General features: G+C 39.9%; 1 protein-coding gene across 3 annotated transcripts in view; it reads left to right on the top strand.

Moving 5' to 3' along the window:
- The first annotated feature begins 3,758 nt into the window (after nt 1-3,758).
- Nucleotides 3,759-26,211, top strand: part of Exoc3 (exocyst complex component 3) — a 33,728-nt gene continuing 11,275 nt past the window's right edge. Inside the window, exons 1-7 of one of the 3 annotated variants that reach the window (XM_036207094.1) lie at nt 3,781-3,900; nt 4,535-4,681; nt 5,420-5,611; nt 17,613-17,832; nt 21,835-22,516; nt 24,335-24,452; nt 25,213-25,338. In XM_036207094.1, the coding sequence (XP_036062987.1) occupies nt 4,652-4,681; nt 5,420-5,611; nt 17,613-17,832; nt 21,835-22,516; nt 24,335-24,452; nt 25,213-25,338 (1,368 nt within the window). In that variant the 5' untranslated portion in view covers nt 3,781-3,900; nt 4,535-4,651. Of the gene's footprint in view, nt 3,901-4,534; nt 4,682-5,419; nt 5,612-17,612; nt 17,833-21,834; nt 22,517-24,334; nt 24,453-25,212; nt 25,339-26,211 lie in introns of all 3 variants that reach the window. The other 2 variants (XM_036207096.1, XM_036207095.1) reach the window with 2 other exon arrangements.

The raw sequence follows: 26,211 nt of genomic DNA, 5'->3' as shown, positions 1-26,211 counted from the left end.
TCCCTCAGTCCACAGAGGCTTTTCAAAGGGCAAGACAGGAGATGAGAGGCATGCTCATACCTTCACTCCAGCTTCTCCATTACCTGAAGCCTGAAGTCAGGACAGTGTCCCAGCTCTGCACCCTGTGCCCAGCCACCTGTCTCCCTCCTTTACTTAAATGGTCTTAGTCCCACTTTACACATTTCTGCCTAGCATAGCTTACCCTGTGGTTATTAATGAATAACAACAGGTAGAGTTTGAGTCTTCCTCATCACTTCCTGTTCTAACCAATGCCCAGCTCCCAAGGACAGGATATGCTCAAACCACTCAAGTGTCTGAATTTCTAGTATTTCTCTCTGAATGTGATTAGCTGTGTTCCTATCCTGACACAGACTCAGCATCCAATATGCTTCTTACACAAGGAGCAGAGAACACAATAGACTGTTATGCTCCAATGTATACAACATTTCCCAAGCATCCTGGAGCCAGTGGAAGAAACCTGGGAAAAGAGGCCAAGAAGAGGGAATTTAGAGACATATTTAGGCATGGTGATGTATATTCCAGCATTCAAGAGATCAGCAGTTCAAGCCTACACGAGATCCCTCTAAAATAAAATAAAATGCATTATTACATATTTACTAATTTTCGCTAGATCCCCATCCCCTTGCTACATAACAAAAGAAGAGCTGTGTCCCCCTTCCCCCCAAGCCCAGATTTCTCTGCTCACACACTCTGAACCTTTCAGATGTACTTCATCTGGACTGCTGCTGGGATAAGTTACCAAATGTGGAGTGTGAGCAGCTCAACTGGGACCTGGGCTTCAGTGCAAGTCAGGCTTTGTGGTCACTGAGTTCTGCACTTGGATGTCAGGTCTGCAGGTTTTGTGTGTTGGGGGGATGCCACATCACATTGTATCCAAGCTTGGATACCTCGTGCCAACACTGTCCAAGGAAGCTCAAATCTCCCACACTGCACCTTTGTTGCTCATTCATCACAAATCCCCAGTCAACTTGCATAGGAGGTGCACAGAGGTTACTCATTCTTTAAGATTTCACCATCTACACTAACTACAGGCTCATACTTCTTGTGATATTTAGCTTTTGCCCATACGGATAAAAAATCATAATCAAATATAATGAGAGATGGGCTAAGAAGGAATAAATACAAAGTATCCTTTACATCTGCAGTTTCTACTAGAAAAAAAGTCCTCAAGATCTAGATTGGCCCAATGAGCTTTAAACAGATATACAATGAAGCTTTCTGTGCTGTTTGCTTGTTGCTCTGTTTTAACAGAGAATCCAAATGCATTTCTCATTCTGTGGTTTGTACTAAATTTGCAAAACTTGTGTAAAATAAACCTCATGTTTCCATGTATTTAATGTAACATTGTGTGCCTTTTTCTTCAGAGAGTGTTTTGGATTTACATTTTAGGACAGCAGAAGGGAATACATGTAAAAGTAGAAAGGTTGGAGCTGAGGGCTGGGGCTGGGCCCTCCTCTGTTCTCATTGAGGGTTGGGACCCTCACATGCTCACAGGACACCCCACACTCACACTGCCTGTGAAGAGTGAGGAAGGCATGGCAGAGGACTCTTTTCATCCAGAGATATTTTTATCCTACAATAGTTACCACATTTTAACCCTTTTTCTTTACGTCTCATGCATTTTGTATGTTCACAACAGTCTCTGTGGCTTTTGACAAAACCTAGGCAATTTGATGCTGATGTCACCACCCACAAATTTTCTCAGGGATAACTGGCCATTGTGAGAAACTTCCTCCACTACTAACCCTTTTGTTTTCTTATGTTTTAAATTTTCTCTTATAATAGTTTCACCATGTTTAATTTATCTATGTGTGCTCATTTGAGCACATTTCTACTTCCCATTCTGTTTTAAATTATGTATGCTCAAGTCCCCCTTTCCCCACTTTCTCTGCTTTCTGGGATACTCTGTGCTCTCTCTTCCTTTTCTCCTTTCTACTTGTCTGGAAGTTATAATTCTATATCCGTGTTGGATATTTGGTAACTCCTATTCTGCAGCTAAGCAAAAGCTCTGTTCTCTGAGAACAAGAACAGATCTTGGCCATATCAGAAATCGTTTCTGTTGAGATTGAGGAGACCCAAAGAGCCCCTCTGGATTTTCTTTGCCAATGACTGAGCCTCAGCACTACTCTTCAAGCTGAGAAGGAGGAATTTGCTCCAAGTGAAGTGTCTTTAGCAGCCTGCCCTACACAGCTATGCAGCCTTCTAGCCATCCCCACTCCTCACTGAGGAAGCTCTGAGCTGATTACCTGGGTTTCCCAAAGGGATCTCCATCTGCTTTCTTGGAATCTGTGCCTCCTTCCTTGCTCTAGGTGGGTGTAACGTGGGTTTGGGGCACTCATCTTCCTGCTTCAGGGAAGTAGGCCTTCAGTCACCGCTTCATTGTTTCTTCCCCTACCTTGGCTCTGGTTACTCCTTTGCCTGCCTATGAATCCACCTCTACATTAGAGAGTAAGCTTAGTATATTCATCCAGGGACCCCAAGTGTTTCCTGGCTGGCCAAAAACAGAAATCAAGAAAGATTCTTAATTTTTTTGAGTTGTAAGAAAACAGGAGTTGAATCCTTTACTGAAGCAGTTCGCTTCTAATTAGGCTAGTTAACTGTATCTGTTAGGGAGCACCGTGACTAAACTCCCCACCACACAGTAGGCAGCAGTGGATTAAGAGTTAGATATAAGGTAGCCAAGCAAAACTGCAGCTTTGTCTTGGTAGCTGTGCCTTCTGACTTTGCATTAAACATCCATGAAGCTGAAGTCCTTCCTGGGATATATCATAAACTAAGGGGCCAGAGCACTTTCCCAATTGCAACTTATGCACTAAAGGAGGGTCTGCATCTTCAAAAGACTGACTTCATTATATCATTTGCATTGTAGTTACGACACGTTACCCACATTGTTCCTTCTTCCTTTACTGAAGATCTGCCCTAACATCCATTGGTTTGGGAGAGCCAGACTTTGTAGTGGTGTTATGGGTAGGTGTGCTACTCAAGAGTGTATGCAGAAAAGGTGAAAAAAAAAAAAAAGACCTGTCAGGGCATAGTTGTCAGACCTGATGGGTGAGTGGGAAAACTTAAACCCGCCAAAATTTACTAAAAGTTCATATCAGTTCAGACTTTCCCATGAAAGTCTCTGTGGCTGTAGAGGTAGGGAAACTCGTAAGAAGTTTCTGGATGTTCCTAGTTGCCAAAGCAACCTGACGCTTCCTTGCTTCCTTCAGCTGGAGGGAATTCCACCAGCTGTTTTTGGCTGTGTTTTTGTTTCTTTGTAGCTGCTTTGGGCTATATTAACATAGTTATCCGCAGCACTCTCTGCTTCTGTCGTCTTGAACGCCTGAATCGACCAGCTGTCAGAAAACTCTGAAGGACAGGTGAAGGTAAGGTCAGCAAGGAGAAACAAATATACGAAGTGTAAGTAGGTGCAACTTTGAACACACGACACAGTAAAGAGATAGAGGTGTGCAGAAACCGAGGTGGTTAAGGAGAGGAACGGAGTCAGGGCAGACATGAGAGGTGAATCCAGAGAAAAGGGGTGGGTACCGCAGGCGCTTCATCAGAAGAGAGGGTCGGGAACGGGCCAAACGTCAGAAGGCTGAGCCAGGCCAGGATCCCCAATCCCTGGTCATTTTGAGTCTGTCACAAGGGGCAGGACATGCCTCCAAGGAGACTCCCGAAGAATTGCCCGCACAGCAACAGCCTTCAAGGTTACCCTGGTCCCGTTCTTCCGCCCCAACCTCGGAAACGGAAGTGACCTCGCTGCACACTTCCGGTCGGGCTCCAGGAAGTGGAAGCAACTTCGCGGACGGTGAGGAACCTGGGATCTGACGGCCTCGGCTCGTTGAGCTGTGGGCGGGGCGCTGGGACCGGACACAGGGTGCTCCTTCGCGGGTTTGTACTTGGGCGAGGGGCCCCACTGTCCGACGTTTGTGGCGGCCTTTGGTGGGGGCCCTGGGCGGGTTTGGGTCTGTCCTGGATGAGCGTCCCCCCTTGGGCGGGGCTGTTTGAACCCTCTGAGTTAGTTCCCTTTTGCCCCTGTGGCCCCAAATCTGACCGTCCTCAGGCTGCCACTGGAACCAGGCTTGATGGAGATCCTGTGCCATTTCTTACCTTCTGAATCTCTGTGTTCAGGTTTACAAGTGTATTCTTTCTTGCAAAGGTTTTGTCAGCTTTCCTTAAGCTTCAGGCTTGTACCACTGCCACTGGACTGCCTTTCACCTGTCAGCTGGAGTGGGTGACACTGTGCCAGCAGGGGTGGTCGGATGTTGAGTTTAATACCGAGCCCTGTAAATAAAATTATTTAAAATAGAATATAGGTTTTAATGTCGTTGGGAATGCTGGTAATAACATGTCAAAGCAAGAAACAAAATTTTGCAATTGCTATTATGTTTACAATGGAACCTCAACTTTTAAAGAAATAGAGAAGAAAAATTAAAGTAGTCTTGTTAGAAGTGGTTGCCTCTAGAATCCTATGTGTATTGCCTGCTCAGATTTTCTGTTTGAGTATATATAATTTTATAATCAGAAGATGAAGATAGTATTTGCAATGCTGATCCACTTGAATGAGAAATCAAAGAGAGACACAGGGAGAAGTTACATGACTGAAAATCTACAATGGATTTTAGTGGTTTTCTGAGACTACATGGGAATGGAGAGTGAAGAGCTCCAGGAGGTGTGTTTTATTTTTTTTAAATCACATCTGTGAATATTGAGTAGCTGAGATCAAAGGAAACAATGTTATTAATTTTCCTCATTTGCTGGATACTCAGCACATAGCCTGTGTTGGTCCATGACTAGGATAGGATCTCAGATTGAAGGCTGATTGACCTACTATCTGAACATCTGTGCTTAGGGGAACAAACTACTTGAGTAAGGAGAATATGTACCGTTTGCTGTCTTAACTTTATTTTAAAGGTGTTAAAAAGTAAGAAATGGAATCTTGGGTACTCAGAGCAGTGCTAAGGGGGAGTCATAGGACTCATGTTTGCCCACTGCTCTGCTGAGGTATATGTAATAGTCATTGTCTTCAGTGATTACTCAATGGGCATGGCCAGCAATGGGGTGACAGCTCCAGAAACAAAAAGTTGGTATTTTATAGGACGAATAATTGTGATAGAGATGCCTTTGACATAGTCTTAAGTCCCTATATAAACATTCTGTGTGTGCCTCTCTAGTGCCTGTGAGATATCCCTGCTTCTCTCTGTTAAGGTAAAACCTTCCCAGCAGTTGAATTCCAAAGATTGGTGGTTTTGTTAAGTTTAGGACCCAAGTCCAGCCATTATTTCTGTGCACTGATTTAAACATCATAGAAAGTCTCCTTTAGTTGCACTGTGATCACATGACGTTTGCATGGTAAGTTTGATGCCATCACTTCACCCTTTCTAACATACCTTCTCCTTTGTGTACATAGTGTACCTGTGGTATGATAATGTGCAAAGATTCTGCCTGCTTTTTGACCATGAAGGAGACAGACCTGGAGGCTGTTGCCACAGCAGTCCAAAGGGTTGCTGGGATGCTTCAGCGCCCAGACCAGCTGGACAAAGTGGAGCAGTATCGCAGAAGGGAGGCTCGGAAGAAGGCTTCTGTGGAGGCCAGGCTGAAGGTAGGGGAACAGAAATCACGGGACAGAGTCGTTTGTCTTAAGTTTCTGCTCTGCCTTGCCCTGCTTGCCTCCAGCCTCTATTTTATGGAGACATTTGAGGTTCTCTCCTCTCAGATGACTCCATCTTGTGTCAAGTTCACATCAAAGTTAGTCAACACAATATAATATATATTATGTGTATATATATTTAAATCTAGATTATGTATATGAGAGAAAACATGGTATTTTTGTCTTCTTTCTCACTGTTTTCTCTAGTTCCTTTCATTTAGACCAACAGTCTCAAACTGGGGGTTACAACCCCTTTGGGGGTGGAATGACCCTTTCACAGGGGTCCCTAAGACCACTGGAAAACACAGCTATTTACATTACAATTCATGACAGTAGCAACATTACAGTTATGAAGTAGCAACAAAAATAATTTTGTGGTTGGGGGTCACCTCAACGTGAGGAACTGTGTTAAAGGGTTGAAGCGTTAGGAAGTTTGAAAACTACTGCTTTAGACTCTTCACACCCCCTAATCTCCTTTAAATTTCATGGTGTGTTTGTCTTTGTGTGTGTACTTACATCTAGTTTCTGTATTTCTGAAAGAAAACATGCAGTATTTGTCTTTCTGAATATGACTTATTTAATGTAAAATGATCTCTAGTTTCTGTCATCTATTTTCCTGCAAATGACAGTTTCATCCTTCTTTGCAGTTGAATAAAGTTCTGTTGTGTACTTTATCCATTCATCTGTTGATGGACATCTAAGCCAGTTCCACGTCTTGGCTCTTGTGAATAGTACAGCAATAAACACTGATGCGCTCATGGTTATCTCTTTGGTATGTGACTTAGACTCTTTTGGATATATACCTGTGAGTGATACAGCTGGACTGTATGGTAGTTTTATGTTTTGAAGATACTTCCATACTGATTTCAGCAACTATCCCAGTTTACAGAACAGCCAGCAATGTATAAAGAAGGTTCCTTCCCCACCCCCACCATTGCTATCATTTGTTGTCATTTGTTTCAGTTTCAAAAAGAAAAACATTTCTTCTTAGATTCATTTATTTCATTTTATGTGTATGAGTGTTTTTCTGCAAGTATGTATCTGTACCATATGCTTGTCTGATGTCTGCAGAGGTCATAAGAGGGCACTGGGTCCTCAGGAACTAGAGTTATGAATGGTTGTGAGCCCCCATGTGGGTGCTGAGGACTGAAGCTAGGACTACAGGGGCAAGAAATACTCTTAATCACTGAGCCATCATCTCTCCAGCTCCCAGCATTTTTTTTTTTTTAATGATAGCCATTGTGATCAGAATGAGATAGAATATTAGTGCACTTTTATCTTTTATTTGGCTATTTTTGCTTGTTGTTTTTTTTTTTTTGTGTGTGTGTGTGATGTTTTTGGACATGTACTTCTGGCTGGCTTTGTACTCCCTATGTAGCCTAGACTGGTCTCAATATCACAATAGTTCTTTTGCTTTGGGCCTTGACTGCTGACTTTACAGTTGTGTGTCAGTCACCACATCCATATTGAGTATGGTTTTAATTGTATTTTCCTGAAGGCTGATGTTGAACTTTTTGGGTCTTTGTTGTTGTTTGTTTTTGTTTTCTGGCCATTTGTACTTTTTCTTTTGAGAGCTGTCCATTTAATTTGATTGCTTGTTAATGGATGATTTGGGGTTTTTGGTGTTGAATTTTTGAGTTCTTTATGGATGGTCAGTATTAATCCCCTGTTAGATATAGAGAAGGCAAAACATCTCCTGTCCTGTAGGCTGTCTCTTGACTTTTTTCATTGTTTCATTTGTTGTTTAGAAGCTTTTTAATTTCTGGCAGTCCTATTTGTCAATTCTTAATTATTACTTCTTGAGCCTATTTGAGTTCTTTCAATGTATATTTGCCTGTGCTTATATCTTACAGTGTTTCTCTGTTTTCCTCTAGTATTTTCAAAGTTTCAGGTCTTATATTTTACATACATCTTTGATCCATTTTGAATTGATTTTTGTGTAAGATGAGTGGTAGGGATATAGTTTTATTCTTCTTCATGTAAATACTGCATTTTCCCAATACTGTTTGTAATGAGACTATCTTTTCCAATTGTGATTTTGATACCTTTATCAAAAACTAAATGGTTATAGTTATAATGAATTTATTTCCTTTCCTGTATCATTAGCCTATTCCATTGGTTTGTGGGTCTGTTTTTGTGTCAGCACCATGCTGTTTTTATTTCTTTCACTTTGTAGTATAATTTGAAATCCAGAATTGTAATGCCTCAAACTTTGTTCTTCCTGATTAGAATTGCTTTGACTGTTTGAAGTCTTGCGCTTCTGTAACAATTTTAGGATTGCTTTTTATTGTTATTGTTTTGTTTTTACATATCTCTTAGTTCTTTGAAAGTTTTGAGTTTCCCATAATGTGTTTTGATAATATTCATACCTCTAATTCTTCCCAGACTCATCCCCATTTCTCTGTCCCACCAACTTAGTGTCTTTCTAAAGAAAAAAAAAAAAAAGAAAAAACAAAACAAAAACAAGCAAACAACAACTTTCCCAAGACCAATTTGTGCTGCCCAGATATTCTTAGATGTGTGGTCTTCTGCTGGAGTGTGGTCAACTTACCAGGAGCAATGCTGTTAGAGAAAACTGACCCTTCCTTTCCCAGCAACTAACATTGCAATGGTTCTACTGCTAGGGGTGGGATTGTGTGCCCAGCTCTCCTCACTATGCTGGAATTTGGTCTGGTTTGGGCTTGCACAGGTTTTGTGCAGGCTGTCAAAACCACTATGAGTTCAAATGTGCAGCTGCCCTACTATATCCAGAAGATGTTTCCATGTGGTCATCCACTCCCTATGGCTCTTACATACTTCTGTCACCTCTTCCACAATGGTCCCTGATTGAACACTGTGGGGAAGAAGGAGCAGTGTACAGTAGAAATGTTCCCTTTAGGGCTAAGCATTCTACAGTTTCTTATTCTCTTTTTTCTCTTTCTTTTTCGTTTCTTTTCTTTCTTTCTCTTCTTTTTTTTTTTTTTTTTTCCAAGACAGGGTTCCTCTGTGTAGCTTTGTGCCTTTCCTGGAACTCACTCTGTAGCCCAGGCTGGCCTCAAACTCACAGAGATCCACCTGCCTTTGCCTCCCGAGTGCTGGGATTAAAGGTGTGCACCACCACCACCCGGCTCAGCAGTTTCTTATTCTCTGCACCTTGGCCAGTTATGAGTTTCTGTGTTAAAGACCGTCTACTGAAAACAGAAGCTTCTCAGATGAGGTTTGAGTGATGCATTGATCTATCTGTAAAATGATAAATCATTAGGAATCAATTTAATACTGTGTCCCTTTAGCAAAATAATAGTAGGTTCTCTTCTAAGTCCTATGAACTGTTTAACCATAGGTTCTTGGCCCAGTAATGATGCCAGGTATAGGTTTCATCTTGTGGAGCTGGGTTTAAATCCAAGCAGAAAGTAGTTGGTTACTTCCATGGTATTTGTGCAATGACTGTACCAGTAGACATGTCTTCACAGGCCAATCATTGTTGTAGCTCACTGAGTTTACAGCTGAATATGCTTGATGATTACTCACTTTGGGGAACATAAGCTTTCAGGGCCTCTGGATTTCATTGGTGTTTATGGTTCCCCTTGTCATCTCTAGTTTTATTAGTTTGGGCCTTTCCCCCACATCTTGGTTTTTCTTTCTTTTTTTCCAAAGAACTAACTCTTTAAATAATTGACTCTATGTGTTATCCTTTTAATTTTTATTTCATTAATTTCTGTCCTGATCTTTATTATTTTTTAATGTCTACTGTTTTTTAATTTTTCTTGTTCTTGTTTTTCTAAGATCTTGAGGTAGATCCTTAGCTAATTGGTTTGAGATCTCTGATTTTTTTTCATGTAATCATTCAAAGCTTTTCTCAAGATAGCCTTAGCTGTCTTAGGATACAGCTAAGAATTTTTACATTTCTATCCAGATGTTTTTAATGACCTATTGATCATTCAAGATAATTTTTTCAGTCTTCCAATTATTTTTATAGTTTCTGTGGTTTCTCTTGCTGTTGATTTTTAGTTTTTTTCCATTGTGATCTGATAAGATATAAAAAATTATTTGAAATTTTTGTTTTTGTTAAAACTTACTTACTGTATGGACTAAAATGTGGTCTATGTTGAAGAAGGTTCCATAGCTTAATGAGAAAAATATTTATTATTCAAATGTTGGATAGGATACTCTGTGGAATCAGGTGTGTCTGAACTGTTATAATGAGTAGTTATGAATGCAGCCCAACATAAAATTATAAGCTTACTTAAAATATGAAATTAAAAAAAATCCTATTGTGCAGTTGTTGACCACAAACTTTGTAGATAACAATATCATGTTACAGTACAATAGGTTAGACATGCCTGTGTATAGAAAACCTCTTAAGTCCATTTGATCTGTAGTATAGTTTAACACTGAAGTTTATTTATTGATTTTTAGTCTGATAATAGTGGGATTTTTGATTAAACCATTATTAAAGTACTAGATGTCCAGTACTATTTTATGAAATAATGAGACCCATATTTGGTGTGTATATATTTACAGTTGTTATATCTTCATATTTTTAAAGATCTTTTTTATTCATTTATCTTGAAGTATGTTGTTATTATGCCTCACTTTAAGTTTTTCTCTTTTTTATTCTTCTTCAAATATTACATCCTGACCATAGTTTCCCTTCCCTCTTCTCCTTCCAGCCCCTTCCCCACCACATCTCCTTCCCCCAGATCCCATCCTCCTCCTATTTCCCTTCAGAAAAGAGCAGGCCTCCCAGGGATATCAACCAAACATAGCATATCAAGTTACAATAAGACTAGGCTCATACCCTCATATCAAAGCTGGACAAGGTAACTCAGCAAGAGGAGAGAGTCCCAAAAGCAAGCAAAGAGTCAGAGATATTCCCCTATTCCCTGCTCCCACTGTTAGGAGTCTCACAAGAACATTAAGCTATGTAACCACAACATATATGCAGAGGACCTACATAGGCTTCAGGACTGTTGTTCCAGTCTCTGTGGACCCCTAGGAGCTCTGGTTAGTTGATTCTGTGTGCTGTTTTCTTGTGTCCTTGACTCCTCTGGCTCCTATAATCCTTCCTTGCCCTCTTCAGGATTTCCCATGCTCCACCTAATGTTTGGCTGTGATCTCTGCATCTGCCCCCATCAGTTGCTGGATGAAACCTCTCTGATGACTATTGTGCCAGGCTCTAGTCTATGAGTATAGCAGAACAGCATTTGGAATCATTTCATTGACTTTATTTTTTACTTGGATCCTAAAATGACACTTGGTAGACAGTTGCTCTTCACAATTCTTTCTGGATCTATTTATATTAGAATTTGGGTTTAATTCTTATAGGAAAAGTCTCTTCTAACTCTTCCAAAGAGATCAGCCCTTTGTCAGATATGGGGTTGGTGAAAATCTTTCCCATTCTATAGGCTGCTATTTTGTTCTAATGATGATGTCCTTGGCTTTATAAAAGCTTTTCAGTTTATGAGGTCCCATTTATTGTCAATCTTAGTGCCTGCACTATTGATGTTCTAATCAGGAAGTTGTCTCCTATTCAATGCATTCAAGGCTATTCTCTGCTTTCTCTTCTATCAGGTAGGATGTATCTGGTTTTATGTTGAAGTCTTTGATCCACTTGGACTTGAGTTTTGTGCAGGGTGATAGATATGGATCGATTTACATTCTTCTACATGCAGACATACAGTTAGACCAGCACTGTTTGTTGAAGATGCTTTATTTTTTTCTGTTGTTTATTTCTGGCTTCTTTGTGAAAGATCAGGTGTCCATAGGTGTGTGGATTTATGTCTAGGTCTTCAGTTTGACTCCATTGATCAACCTGTCAGTTTTTATGCCAATACCATACAGTTTTTATTACTATATAGCTCTGCAGTACAGCTTAAAATCAGTGATGGTGATACAGCTTAAAATCAAGAAACTCCAGAAGTTCTCTTATTGTATAGGATCGTTTTAGCTATCTTGGGTTTTTTGTTTTTCCATATGAAGTTGAATATTATCTTTCAAGGTCTGTAACAGATTGTATTGAATTTTGATGGGGATTGCATTGAATCTGTAGATTGCTTTTTGAAGTTGGTTTTATTTACTCTTTGGGGGCCCACCACCCAGCTCCCAAATAAATACATGGAGACTTATTCTTACTTATGAATGCCTGGCCTTAGCTTGGCTTATTTCTTGCCAGTTTCGTTAAAGTATCCTGTGTACCTTTTGCCTCTGAGCATTTACCTTCCTCTATTCTATATACCTTTCTTTACTTCTTACTCTGTGGCTGGTTGTGTGGGTGGGTGGCTAGCCCCTGGCCTCCTCCTTTTTTCACTCCTCCCTCTTCTCTTTTTCTCCTTGTATTTATTCTCTCTGCCTGGTAGCCCTGCCTATCTCTCTCCTGACTAGGTGTTGGCCATTCAGCTCTTTAGTAGACCAATCAGGTGCTTTAGTTAGGCAAAGTAACACAGCTTCACCGAGTTAAACAAACGCAACATATCCTTGCATCATTAAACAAATGTTCTACAGCATACACAAATCTGACACATCTTTTTGTTTTGTTTGTTTGTTGTTTTTTTTTTTGTTTTGTTTTGTTTTTGTTTTTCGAGACAGGGTTTCTCTGTGTAGCTTTGTGCCTTTCCTGGATCTCACTCTGGCCTCAAACTCACAGAGATCTGCCTGGCTCTGCCTCCCGAGTGCTGGGATTAAAGACGTGTGCCACCTGACACATCTTAAACTAATATTTCACAACAGCTTTTGGTAAGATTGTCATTTTTATTATGTTAATCCTACCAATCCTATGAGCATGAGAGATCTTTCCATCTTCTGCTTTTCTTCAATTTCTTTTTTCAAAGACTTGAAGTATTGCCATATAGGTCTAGTTTGATTGATTAGAGTTACCCCAAGATATTTTATATTATTTGTGGCTATTGTGAAGGGTGTTATTTTCCTGATTTCTCTCTCAGCCCATTTACTATTTGTGTATAGGAGGGTTTTTTTTTTTTTTTTAAGTTAATCTTGTATCTAGCCATTTCACTGAAGATACTTATCAACTGTAGGAGTTCCTTGGTAGAATTTTAGGGGTCACTTATGAATACTGTCGTACTATCTACCTACAAATAATAATACTTTGACTTCTTGTTTTTCAATTTGTATTCCCTTGATCTTCTTTAGTTGTCTTATTGCTCTAGCTAGAACTTCAAATACTACACTGAATAGATATGGAGGGAGTGGATAGCCTTGTCTTGTTTGATTTTAGTAGAATTGTTTTGAGTTTCTCTCCATTTAATTTGATTTTGGGTATAGGCTTGCCTTAAATTGCCTTTATTATGTTTAGGTAGGTCCCTTGTGTCCCTGATCTCTCCAAGACTTTTATCATAAAGGGATGTTGGATTTTGTCAAAGACTTTTTCAGCATCTAATGAGATGTGGCTTTTTTTTTTTTCTTTCAGTTTATTTATATGATGGATTACATTGTTAGATTTTTGTATGTTGAACTATCCCTGCATCTCTGGTAGATGATCTTTTTGATATGTTCTTGGATTTATTTTGAGAGTATTTTTTACATAAATGTTCATGAGGGAAATTGGTCTATAATTCTCTTTCTTTGTTGAATCTTTGTGTGGTTTGAGTATCAGGGTAATTGTAGCCTCATAGAAAGAGTTTGACTATGTTCCTTCTGTTTCTATTGTGTAGAATAATTTGAGGAGTATTGGTATTTGCTCTTCTTTGAAAGTCTGGTAGAATTCTGCACTGAAACCATCTGGACTTGGGCTTTTTTGATTGGGAGACTTTTAGTGACTGCTTCTATTTCCTTAAGGGTTATAGGTCTATTTGAATTGTTTTTCTGGTCTTGATTTTATTTGGATATGTGGTATCAATCAAGAAATCTGTCCATTTCTTTTAGGTTTTCTAATTTTGTAGAGTATAGGTTTTGAAGTATGACCTAATGATTCTCTGGATTTCCTCAGTGTCTGTTGTTATATCCCTCTTTTCATTTCTGATTTTGTTAATTTGGATATTCTCTCTCTGCCTTTTAGTTAATTTGGATAAGTGTTTGTCTATCTTGTTGATTTTTTCAAAGAACCAACTCTTTGTTTCTTTGATTCTTTGTATTGCTCTCTTTGTTTCAATTTTATTGATTTTAGCCCTCAATTTGATTATTTACTGCCATCTATTCCTCTTGGGTAGGTTTGCTTCTTTTTGTGCTGATAAGTTGCTAGTATGAGATATTTCCAATTTCTTTATGAAGGCACTTAATGCTGTGAACTTTCCTCTTAGCACTATTTTCATTGTGTCCCATAAGTTTGGGTATGTTGTGCATTAATTTTCATTGAATTCTAGGAAGTCTTTCTTTCTTTTTGCCTTGACCCAGTAGTCATTCAGTAGAGAGTTATTCAGTTTCTATGAGTTTGTAGGCTTTCTGTGGTTTCTGTTGTTGTTGAAATCCAGCTTTAATCCATGGTGGTCTGATAGGATATAGGGGGTTATTTCAGGTTTTTTGTATCTGTTGAGACTTGCTTTGTGACAGAATATGTGGTAAGTTTTGGAGAAAGTTCTGTGAGGTGCTGAGAAGAAGGTATATTCTTTTGTGTTTGGGTGAAATGTTCTGTAGATATGTTAGGTCCATTTAGTTCATAATATTTGTTAGCTCCCTTATTTCTCTGTTTAGTTTTTGTCTGGATGACTCTCATTGGTGAGAGTGAGGTATTGAAGTCTCCTACTAATAGTGTGTGAGGTTTGATGTGTGATTTAAGCTTTAGTAATATTTCTTTTACAAGTGTGGTGCCATTGCATTTGGGGCATAGATGTTAAGAATTGAAACATAACCTTAGTGGATTTTTCCTTTGATGAGTATGAAATGTTCTTCCTCATCTCTTTTGATTAATTTTAGTTTGATGTCTATTTGTTAGATATTAGAATAGCTAAACCAGCTTGCTTCTTAGGCCCATTTGCTTGGAAAATCTTTTCCCAACCCTTTACTCTGAGGTAATATCTATCTTTGATGTTGAGGTATGTTTCTTGTATACAGCAAAAGGATGGATACTGTTTTAATATCCATTCTGTTAGCCTGTCTTTTTATTGGGGGAATTGATATTGAGAGATATTAATGACCAATGATTATTAATTTCTGTTATTTTGTTATTGTTTTGATGATGGTGGTAATGGTGGTGATGGTGGTGGTAGTGGTTGTGTGTGTGTGTGTGTGTGTGTGTGTGTGTGTGTGTGTTCCTCTTTTTGTTTTGCTGGTGTGAGATTACTTGTTTCCCATGTTTCCATGGGTATAGTTAACCTCCTTGATTTGGAGTTTTCCTTCTAGTACCTACTATAGGGCTGAATTTATGGGTAGGTACTGTTTAAATTTGACGTTGTCATGCAATATCTTGTCTTCTCCATCTATGGTGATTGAAAGTTTTACTGGGTATAGTAATCTGGGCTGGCATCTGTGGTCTCTTAGAGTCTCCAAGACATCTCTCCAGGCCCTTCCAGCTTTTAGAGTCTCCGTTGAGAAGTCAGATGTAATTCTAATAGGTCTACCTTTATGTTACTTGGCCTTTTTCCCTTGAAGCTTTTAATATTCTTTCTTTGTTCTTTATGTTTAATGTTTTGCTTATCATGTGGCAAAGGAACTTTCTTTTCTGGTACAAAATATTTGGTGTTCTGTAAGCTTCTTGTACCTTTATAGGCATGTCCTTCTTTAGGTTAGGAAAATTTTCTTCTGTGATTTTGTTGTATATATTTTCTGTGCCTCTGAGCTGGGATTCTTCTTCCTCTGTTCCTGTTACTCTTAGGTTTGGTCTTTTCATAGTGTCCCAGATTTCCTGGATGTTGTGTAAGGAATCTTTTAGATTTAACATTTTCTTTGATCAATGTATCTATCTCTTCTATCATATCTTCAGTGCTTGAGATTCTCTCTTCTATCTCTTATATTCTGTTGCTGATGCTTGTGTCTGTAGTTCCTGTTCGCTTATCTAGACTTTCCATTTCCAGAATTCATTCAGTTTGTGTTTTCTTTATTTCTTCTATTTCTGTTTGCAGGTCTTGAACAGTTTTATTCATTTCCTTCACCTGTTTTGATTTAATCATTTCTTCCAATTGTTTGTGTTTTCCTGGATTTTTTTAAAGATGTATTTATTTATTATGTATACAGTGTTCTGCCTACATATATGCCCACATGTCAGAAGAGAGTACCAGAACTCATTGTAGATGTCTTTAAGGGATTTATTTATTTCCTCTTTTTTGTTGTTTTTTTGTTTGTTTTTTCCTTTTTCTTTTCTTTTCTTTTTGTTTTTTTGTTTTTTCAAGACAGAGTTTCTCTGTGTACCTTTGGAGCCTGTCCTGGAACTCACTCTGTAGCCCAGGCTGGCCTTGGACTCACAGAGATCCACCTGCCTCTGCCTCCCAAGTGCTGGGATTATATTCATTTCCTCTACCATCTTGATAAGATTGGTTTTAAGGTAGTTTTCTTATGCTTCCACTGTGTTGGAATATTGCTGTAGTAGGATGGCTGGACTCTGGTGGTAGTATATTGCCCTGACTGTTGTTGATTATATTCTTACATTGTTGTCTAGGTATCTGGATCTGGGATGATTATAGATCTATGTGCCGATTTCTGCATTTGTCTTTGTTGAACAGGTGTTTTGTTCTTTGGTTTCTGTTTTCTCTTTGGTCTTTAGTCTTTGTGGCATGGATTTTTGGTGACTGGCATGACCTCTGGTCTATCAGGGAATTACCATCTGAGTTGGGGGCTGGAATTCTGGTGGCTAGCTTGGTCTTTGGTCCAGCAGGAAGTCTCTGCCTGAGTTAGGAGATGGGACATGGTAATGAGGAGGGGAGTGGGGATCGGGGGTAGTAAGCAGGGCACTGAGAGTGTGGAGGAGTTCTTCGAGTGGGCCCACCTGTCTGGGGTCTGGCAGCCTACATGGTCTCTGGTCTGGTAGTGAATCACTGCTTGAGTTAGCTTATCTGTTCTTCTGAATGGTGTGGCCTGTGCCTGAGTAGCTAATATTTGCCTGTGTGGGGCAGGGGCATAGCAGCGGTTGCTGGTAGTGGTGTGGGAAGGGGTTTAAGTGAGGTGGGTCATTAGGATTCGGAACCAAGGGTGTAGGAGGGTTCTCGAGGGCAGGTGGGCCTCTTTTCTCTGGCTGGTGTTGTTATACCTTCTTAGTGGATTGTTCCCTTAGTTAATATGCATCTGTATTTATATCTTCTGACTAATTTTGCTTTTAAGATTACTTTATCAAATCTCAGAATAGTGTTCTAATTTTTGTTTGAAGTCTACTTTATCCTGTTTCAGAAAAACTATATCACCTTTTCAGCTTTCATTTGTTTAGTAAATCAACCTCTATCCTGTCATTCTCGTTGTGAATATCCTTGCCAGTAAGGTGTGATTCTTGGAGATAATAGATTCTTGGATCTTCTTTTCTTAATCCAGTCAACTAGTTTGCATCTTTTAATTGGAAAATTAAGGCCATTTTATATTTAGTTATTGAGAGCAGTTGGACTAATGTTTGGTCTTTGCTCTCTCCCTAGTCAGATAGTGTTTTGCTGGTTTACTGAGTTGGATATGATAGAATCTTTGTTCTCCTTTGTTAATCTATTACTTTTTTTTTCAGAGCTGAGGACCGAACCCAGGGCCTTGTGCTTGCTAGGCAAGCACTTTACCACTGAACTAAGTCTCCAACCCCTAATCTATTACATTTTAAATTTATTCTTTACTGTACTCTCCTGAATGAAATGTCCCTCCTCCCATGATTCTTTTAAGTATCATTGAAATGTAAAGTACCTTTAAAATGTAACATTGTTCTGTTCCTAGGCAGTATTGAAAAAAAAATGCCTGTGTGAGTCCATTTAATTATTCTTTTTTTCTTTCTGGAATTGGGTGATATTTATTCCCCTTAAATGATTCTTTCTGAACTTGATTTTCCCTGGAAAAATTTATTCCTTGGGAAATCATTTATGGCTGTCGTTGGCTCTGCTTACCTGCATGGTGTCTCCCTTAGGCCGCAATCCAGTCACAGCTAGATGGGGTACGCACAGGCCTGAGCCAGCTCCACAGTGCCCTGAACGATGTCAAGGATATCCAGCAGTCACTGGCGGATGTCAGCAAGGACTGGAGGCAGAGCATCAACACCATCGAGAGCCTTAGAGACGTAAAGGATGCAGTGGTGCAGCACAGCCAGCTGGCCGCGGCTGTGGAGAACCTCAAGAATATATTCTCTGGTGAGTGGCAGATAGTAGAGGGGACTGGGGGAGGATTAGAGTGGCTGCTAGAACCCTATGATGGTACCTTTCCAGACACATACCTGCTTTTCCTTCACACACTGGGAGCTCTGTGAGACATTCAGAGGCAGGCCAACATTACTTTGCAATGTATTTTTTAGGCCTATTCTCGAGTGCACAGTAAGCTAGATTCTGCCTGCTCAGATAACTTCTCTGAACATGATTGGAAAGGGTCAGTTGAGCATAGGTAAATAAGGACCAGTAGAGAGCACACTATTCTGTATCAGGTGGTGGTACAGTGCAGAGCTAGTGCTTTTTGCTGTGGATGAGTGTCTAGGAGTGGTTTGTACAAGAGCAGAGGGGTAGCTGACTGGGTAGGATGAGAGACAGACCCTGAAAGAGAGGACCTGTGAGAACAGCAGTTCTTAAGCTAGGGCAAGTGGGATGGGAGCCAGGTGGGTAGAAGAGAGCAGAGTAGGAATCTCAGTCTAACAGCCACAGCTGGGAGAATCCTGGGAAAGAGGCAGAGGATGGACTGACTGCCTGGCCGTAGTTATCTCTTTGCTACCTGTGTTAGGGAATGCAGCATGCTTCACAGCTCATCCATTTCAACTGTCTGCAGTCATGAACTCTTTTCAGTCTCTAGAAAATCTTGGGAAACATTGGCCAGTTCCCTAGTGATATGACTGCCTTAGGGCTTTTCTTTATAGAGAGATCTGTTCAGATTTCTACTGTTTTGTTTTTCAGTCTGGTAGGGTTTTGTTTCCCAGGAATTTGTTTGATCTGGGTTGCCCAGTTTCTTGGTATTCAGTTTTTCATTGTTCTCTCTTACAGTCTTTTTTATCAATTTCTGAAAAATTAGTAAAAATATTCCTACTTTCTTATCTTAATTAGAATCCCTTTTATTAGACCATTTGAGCTAAGGGTTTACCAGTTTCCTTCGTCTTTTCAAAGGACTAATTGTCTCTATTAATTTTTATTTTCTGTTTTTGCATTCTCTGTTTTGTTTATCTATTCTGATCTCTATTATTTCCTTCCTTTTAGCTTAGGGTTTAGTTATTCTTTTTATAAGATTTGCTTATCTTATGTATGTGACTGTTTGTATGTATGTGTACCACATGCATGCTTAGGGCCTACAGAAGTCAGAAAAAGGCATTATATGGAGTAACTGGAGTTGTAGATGATTGTGAGCCTCTGTGTAGGTGCTGGGAACTGAATCAGATTCTCTGCAAGAATAGCAAGTACTCTTAACCACTGAACATCTTTCTAACTCATCTTCTTCAGCTCCTTAAGTTGTAAAGTTGAGCTCTTGGTTTGAGATCCTTCTTCTTAATGGAAGCTGCTCTAGAAATACGTTTTCCATTGTATCCACAGCTGTGCTGCATCCTCTAAGTTTTATTATATTTTCATTTTCATTCTTTTCTACATACTTTTCAGTTTCCCTGAGGGTTTCTTCTTTTCTCTATTGACTAAAAGCATTGTTTAATTCAACAGAACTTGTAAATCTTTCAGTTTTCCTTCTGTTACTGATTTCTAACTTTATCTGTTTTATTTGAAGAAGATACTTTGTATAGCTATATGTTTAAAAATCTGAGACTCGGGGGCTGGAGAGATGGCTCAGAGGTTAAGAGCACTGACTGCTCTTCCAGAGGTCCTGAGTTCAATTCCCAGCAACCACATGGTGACTCACAACCATCTGTGGTGAGATCTGGTGCCCTCTTCTAGCCTGTAGGGATATGTGCAGGCAGAACACTGTATACATAATAAATAAACAAACAAACAAACAAACAAACAAACAAACAAATAAATAAATCTTTAAAAAAAAAATCTGAGGCTCAATTTGTTACTTAAATGCAGTCTACCTGGAGTCTGTTCCTGTGCAGTTAAGAAAAACATGCATGCAGTTTCTTTCATCTTCAGATCTTAAATTCACCAACATGAAAAAACTTTATTTCTACATAACTGCATTCCACCCTTCTTCAGTTTCTTCTTTATACCTTGAATATGTCCAAAACCAAACTGATACTGTATTTGTTTTTCAGATCATACAAAACAAAAAAGTGTTAAATACTTGCTCTTGTTTTTACTTTTGTTGAGATTTTCCCTACTTCATTTTTTTATTTGTTTGGGTTTTATTTTATTTTATGTATTTGTATTGGTTATTTATTGATTTTTAGATGGTCTCATGTCACTTAGGCTGGTCTTGAACTTGCTGTGTAGCTAAATAGGACTTGAATTCTTGATCCTCCTGCCTCTATCTCCTAAGTGCTGGCATTACAGGTGTGTGTCACCATTTCTAGCTGAACTGTCTTCATGACTCCCAGTTATTGTCTTTTTACAAGTTATTGTCTATCTTTCCATTTCTCTCATAGGATTCTCTCTCGCATGCCCTACAGACAGGTCTAATTATAAAGGTTTTTCAGCTTTTTTTTTTATTTGAGAATTCTAATTTCTCTCTCACTTTTGAATGATTGTTTTGCTATAAAGATAAAAGATTCTTGGTAAAAGCTGGGCTTGGTGGCTCACCACTGTAGTCCTAGCACTTGAAGGCTAAGACAGGAAGATTGTTGCAAGTTTGAGGTCAGTATGGGCTATAGATTGAGACCCTATCTTAAAAAAAGAAAGAAAGAAAGAAAGAAAGAAAGAAAGAAAGAAAGGAAGGAAGGAAGGAAGGAAGGAAGGAAGAAAGGAAGGAAGGAAGGAAGGAAGAAAAAGGAAAAAGAAAAACCATTGCTAGATTGTTTTTTGTTTGGTTGGTTGTTTTTTGTTTTTTTTTTTTTTTGTGTGTGTGTGTGCTTTCAGTATATAATCCCCAAGTACATATGGTGTCCAAAATTTCTGGTGAGAAATCTGCTAATGATATTTTAGGAGTCCTTTTATGTGATAAGTTTCTTCCTTACTGCTTTCATGATTCCCTCAGTGAGTGATTGCATTGCATCTTAGTGTGGGTCTCTTGGTTTGCTTCTCTTACAGGTCATCAAGCTTCCAAAATATTTACATTAGTCTATCAAACTTCAGAAGCTTCTAGCCACTATTTCTCTGAAGGGTCTCTCCCCTCTTCTCTCTTCTTTTGAAGTTACTACAATATATATGATGGTCTGCCTTATGGGTCCATGAGTTCATCTGGGCTCTGTCTACTTCCTTTATCCTTTTTCTGTCTGTTCCTGATAATTTCCATTATCCTCTCTTAACATTTTCTGGCTCCATCTCCTGCCTGCTCAAATTCACCTTGCACCCACTTTAATAAAATAGTTGTTTTAATTTTTATGTCTAGTAGACCTGCCATCCGGTCTTTTCTGAAGCACTGTGTACTGAGTTTTTTTTGTTGTTGTTGTTGTTTTTTTGTTTTGTTTTGTTTTTTAAACCTTTGAATGGGGCATGCTGGTAGTGTGCTGTGTGTTCTGTTTCAGGCATTTGATTCTAACATGATAAACCTGGATAAATTCTGGATCTGCCAGAATTCTGGTTTTAGATTGTTTTACACAGGATCCTTTTATGTCTTTTCTGAGCCTTTTCCTATGCCTGAGCATGCATAGTGACTTTTCTGACATGTCCTGTATGTATATGCATGTACACACACACACACACACACACACAGATGCATGCTTTTGATAGACTTCCAAAGAGATAAAGGAAGGTAGTCATCCTCTTTATTTCCTGGAATTCACATCAGAAATAGTAGCTATAAAATAGTTAGAAGCATCCTTCAATAATAACATGGATCACCATACTTAAAACATGGGATTTTTTTCTGCAGCCCACCTTAGCTTGGGAAAGATGACATTCCCTGGCTTAGAAAAAAACACATGTAGCCTGGACTTGACCATAATTACTTAATTTCCATCTAGGCCTTCTGGGAGTTACTAGCCTTTCATAGATTCTAGAGCTCAGAACCAAATAGAGAAATGGATGTTAGGTGCCTCCTGCTTTACCTGCTGTCATCTCTATGTGTACACACAACCTTTATGTGTTTTAACTGAGTTAACTTATACCTTTCTCTAGTGCCTGAGATTGTGAGGGAGACCCAAGATCTCATCGAGCAAGGGGCTCTCCTGCAGGCCCACCGGAAGCTTATGGACTTGGAGTGCTCACGGGATGGGCTAATGTGTGAGCAGTACCGCATGGACAGTGGGAATAAACGGGACATGACCCTCATTCAGGGCTACTTTGGAAACACACAGGGCCTCTCTGATGAGCTGGCTAAGCAGTTGTGGATGGTGCTGCAAAGATCTCTGGTCACTGTCCGCCGCGATCCCACCTTGCTGGTTTCCGTTGTCAGGATCATTGAAAGGGAAGAAAAAATTGATAGGAGGATACTTGATCGAAAAAAGCAAACTGGGTTTGTTCCTCCTGGGAGGCCCAAAAACTGGAAGGAAAAAATGTTTGCCATCTTGGACAGAACTGTGACAACTAGAATCGAAGGTACACAGGCAGACACCAGAGAGTCTGACAAGATGTGGCTTGTGCGCCACCTGGAGATCATCAGGAAGTATGTCCTGGATGATCTCATCATTGCTAAGAACCTGATGGTCCAATGCTTCCCTCCCCACTATGAGATCTTTAAGAACCTCCTGAGCATGTACCACCAGGCCTTGAGCACTCGGATGCAGGACCTCGCATCAGAGGACCTTGAGGCCAATGAGATTGTGAGCCTCTTGACATGGGTCCTAAATACCTATACCAGGTAGAACTGATTTCATGCCTTATGTGTTCTTTTATCTAGAAACTTCTAAAAGCACACTAACCAACAGTTTACAAACAGTCTCATGTGTTTTGAACTGGTGCCTTTTTCTGGTTTGTGTAAGTCTTTCTGTTCTACCTGTTGGGGATTACCCTTGAGGATGAACCACCTCTCGTGTGGTTACAGTTGTTTCTACATGGTCTCTGCTGTCTGCCTTGAGCACTCTGTTGTGTGCCATGGTATTATTTTCTGTGCTCACTGTGTGCATTCTCGCTTCTTCACAGTGATTCCCTGAGACAGGTATAGTATTGGAACATTTTATAGATTAGGATCATGTGGCCCTAGGAAATTCAGTGACTTGTTCAGAGTTACCAGGCTGGTGAAGAGATCACCAAGTTTAGTTTTCCCTACTAGTACCCTGCAACAGTTAATCATCCAAATATAAAGAGTTGTACACTAACTTAGTAGTCTATACCTGTAGTTCCTGAACTCAAGAGACTTGAGTGGGAAGATGGTTTGAGCACAACCCAGGCAGAATAGCAATACTATATAGAAAAATCAGTTATTCCTTTTGCATTGCATCTTGAGACTATTACTCTATGTGAAAGAGCATGAGCCACTTTATGCATGAAATAGTTGAAGGTGGACTTTGAAAAAATGTTGCTGGGAAGCTATTGTGAGATGCTTTAAGATTAGGTAATTAAAATGTTTGTTAATTTTAACTTTGCTTGATTTTATGGGTAGAAAACAATATTAAATAATATACTGAAATTTCTTTGTTTTTGCCCATCTTGTTACTATGGAGAAAGAAAGTATGCTTTTAACAGTGAGGTTTATTTTGTATATGGTTTTAACTGTTGAGAGTAGAGTGTTTCTTTACCTCAATATAGAAAAATGTGAACAGAATGAAATTGTCAGACATGGATGATGATCATTATTTGATACCCTTTTTAAAAGATTTATTTTTATTACTTTTAATTATAAGGAGTTATGTATGTGTACGCATATGGTTATGTACATGTGAGTGCAGGTACCAGGGGTGTTGGATTTGGCAGAACTGGACTTATAGATGATTGTGAATTGCCTGACATGGGTGCTAAGAAATGAATTCAGATCCTCTGAAAGAATAGCAAGTGCTCTTAACTACTGAGCTGTCTCTCTGGCCCCATTGTTTTATAACTTTTACATGTACAGTCCTGGAGCTTAGTTTTTAACCACTGTTGGGAGGTCCAAGTAGTCTCCATCATTCTATTCTGTAGTCTTTCACCTTGCATAGCCTAGATCATATTATGTCATGTGTCCTAGACTTTTCTGAACCCATTTTCTCTGAAGTTTAGTATTTGTTTCCCTGCCTTCTGCACAGTAAAATGAATGTTGACTTTCTTTCCTTTTGTAACATTTATTCTTTGCCTTGGTCTCGTCCTCATATAAAGATGAGTGAGTTTTATGACAGTGCTTAGTGTTCCAAATAACAGTACTTGTCCATTATCTCCTTACTTAGAATTTGACAATTCCTGTTTGCCCAGTCCAGACACAATGAGTTAAGACAGACAAACCTTTGTGGACTCTTCCCTGCATTTGAGTGCAATTCCCTGTGCATCTGGCACAGTATGATGAGGCCATATTGAGATTATATAAGTGGGTATATAGCCTGCATGGTGACCTCCAAGTCCTTGACCTTTCACTCTGTGCTCTCCATGAGACCCCTGCTCTTCCTGATTTGTGGAGTTGTAGAAGTGTTAGCATCCAGATCTCTAGGATGTAGACTTACTTGAGAGTGTTCTGTTGTAGTTTGTCCTTTACATCTGGTTTTCACTGCAGTGCAGAGATGATGGGGAATGTGGAACTAGCCCCAGAAGTGGACGTTAGTGCCCTGGAGCCTCTACTTTCTTCAAATGTGGTCTCTGAGTTGCTTGACACATACATGTCAACACTCACGGTGAGTAGAACAGAAAGTGCTTAGTGATTGGCTGTCTGAAATGTGGTGAGACATCTGAGCTAACTCTCCTCAATAGACTAGCTGTTTCTCTGGGTTTTGTCATGTCCATTTTCTGTTAGAGAAGGGACACCTAACTCTGGTTCTGGAGCTCATTTGAATGCATTTCACAAATATGCGAGTCTCTTCTGCTGGAGGAGCCAACCTGTGCCACCCACTTGGCTGGCAAGGCTTGTGTCTAAGGTAACATGAGCCACCTTAGCACTGTGTTCCAATGAGGAGTGGCAATTGGGACCATGGGGCCAGTCTGACATCAGTTGCACAACCAATAGACAGTCTTAGTAAGATGGAAGATGCAACAAGATGGCATCTGAGCCACTACTGAGGGTCCCTGGGGTCTGGAGACCTGTGTTTTGCTGTGGTCTGAGATGACTGGTCTGCCAAGTCTGTTCTCTAATGGCCTGGACCTAACCATCAGATGATGGAACATTGTCCTCCAGCATAATGTTCATCCATAGCCTCCTTGATCCTTTCCCCTCTTTATCTAAGTTAGGGTTTTGGTGGTCCACATATGCAGAGACCAGGATGAGCACTGCACACCAGTGAATTGCATGTGAGGTGCCTGCTTTAGTGGGCGCTATGCTTGGGAGCAAGGGCTGCTGTGAAAAGCTGCATCTGGTCTAGGCAACTATAAGTGCTGTGTGGGAAAGTTAGATATAACTCAGAGCCTGTTCTTTCCTTTTCCATGATACTCAACTCCTAGTCCAACATCATTGCCTGGCTTCGGAAGGCACTGGAAACAGACAAGAAAGACTGGAGCAAAGAGACAGAGCCAGAAGCAGACCAGGATGGTTACTATCAGACTACACTGCCTGCCATTGTGTTCCAGGTACAGGCCCTGAATTTAAAGTTCCCATTTCCCATGTGGTTAATAGGATCTGTCTGTTTCATAGGTGGAGAATACCTCAGTCTTCACAATGAAGCAAAGATGTCAAGAACACCCTTTCCCTAATGTCTCTGCTTTCTAGAGCTGAAGAAACTGAGGCTCAGGATTGTACTCACCAAGTAATGTTACCCAGGATCACTGGAGACTTTCCAGAAGATCTTTTTGGGTCTGAACTGGAAACTAATTATGTGTTGGTTGTGCGTGGTACTCCCATTTCTGTGCTTATTTACACTCCAGGTTGGTTAAGAGGTCTTGTCTTCAAAATGCCACAATTGGGTTTAATCTGGTGAAACCCAGGAAAGTTGTATAGCATTTTAAAGATACTGTGTTATCACTAGACTGTACTGGATATTAGGTCCATGTTCGCACTGAAGGGACCTGTATTGGCCCAAGACACCCTGAGACCAAGTTCTTGGCCCAGAGATTTATTTGCCCCAGAGATACAAGGGGTAGGGAATAAGAGACAAGGGCAGGAGATAAAGGACTAGGGAAAGAGGGATTGGAATAAGGGGGGGAGGGGGTATTTGTCCCAGGGGGACAGAGGCCTGCCTCTGCTTAGAGAGGAGACAGACGTGGTCTCTGGGCAAATAGCAGTTTATAAAGGTAAAAGGGGAAACCCGCTATTAGGATTAGGTGTTTAGTTTTGATCGGACAGGTTAATTTGGACAACCACTAGGGGGCTTTTGATTGCTGGACTTCAATACTTAGATAGCTGGACCTTGGGAGTTAGCCTCAACAGGAGGAAGTGGCCAATAAGGGAATAGACCTTGGTGGCTAGTTTTAGGAATATAATCTAAGGTTTTAGCATGGTGGAGG

This window comes from Onychomys torridus, chromosome 15 (assembly GCF_903995425.1).
Source record: "Onychomys torridus chromosome 15, mOncTor1.1, whole genome shotgun sequence".
NCBI classification, from domain to species: domain Eukaryota; kingdom Metazoa; phylum Chordata; class Mammalia; order Rodentia; family Cricetidae; genus Onychomys; species Onychomys torridus.
The sequence above is the reverse complement of the archived record's forward strand: the minus strand, read 5'-3'. Positions and strand labels throughout refer to the sequence as shown.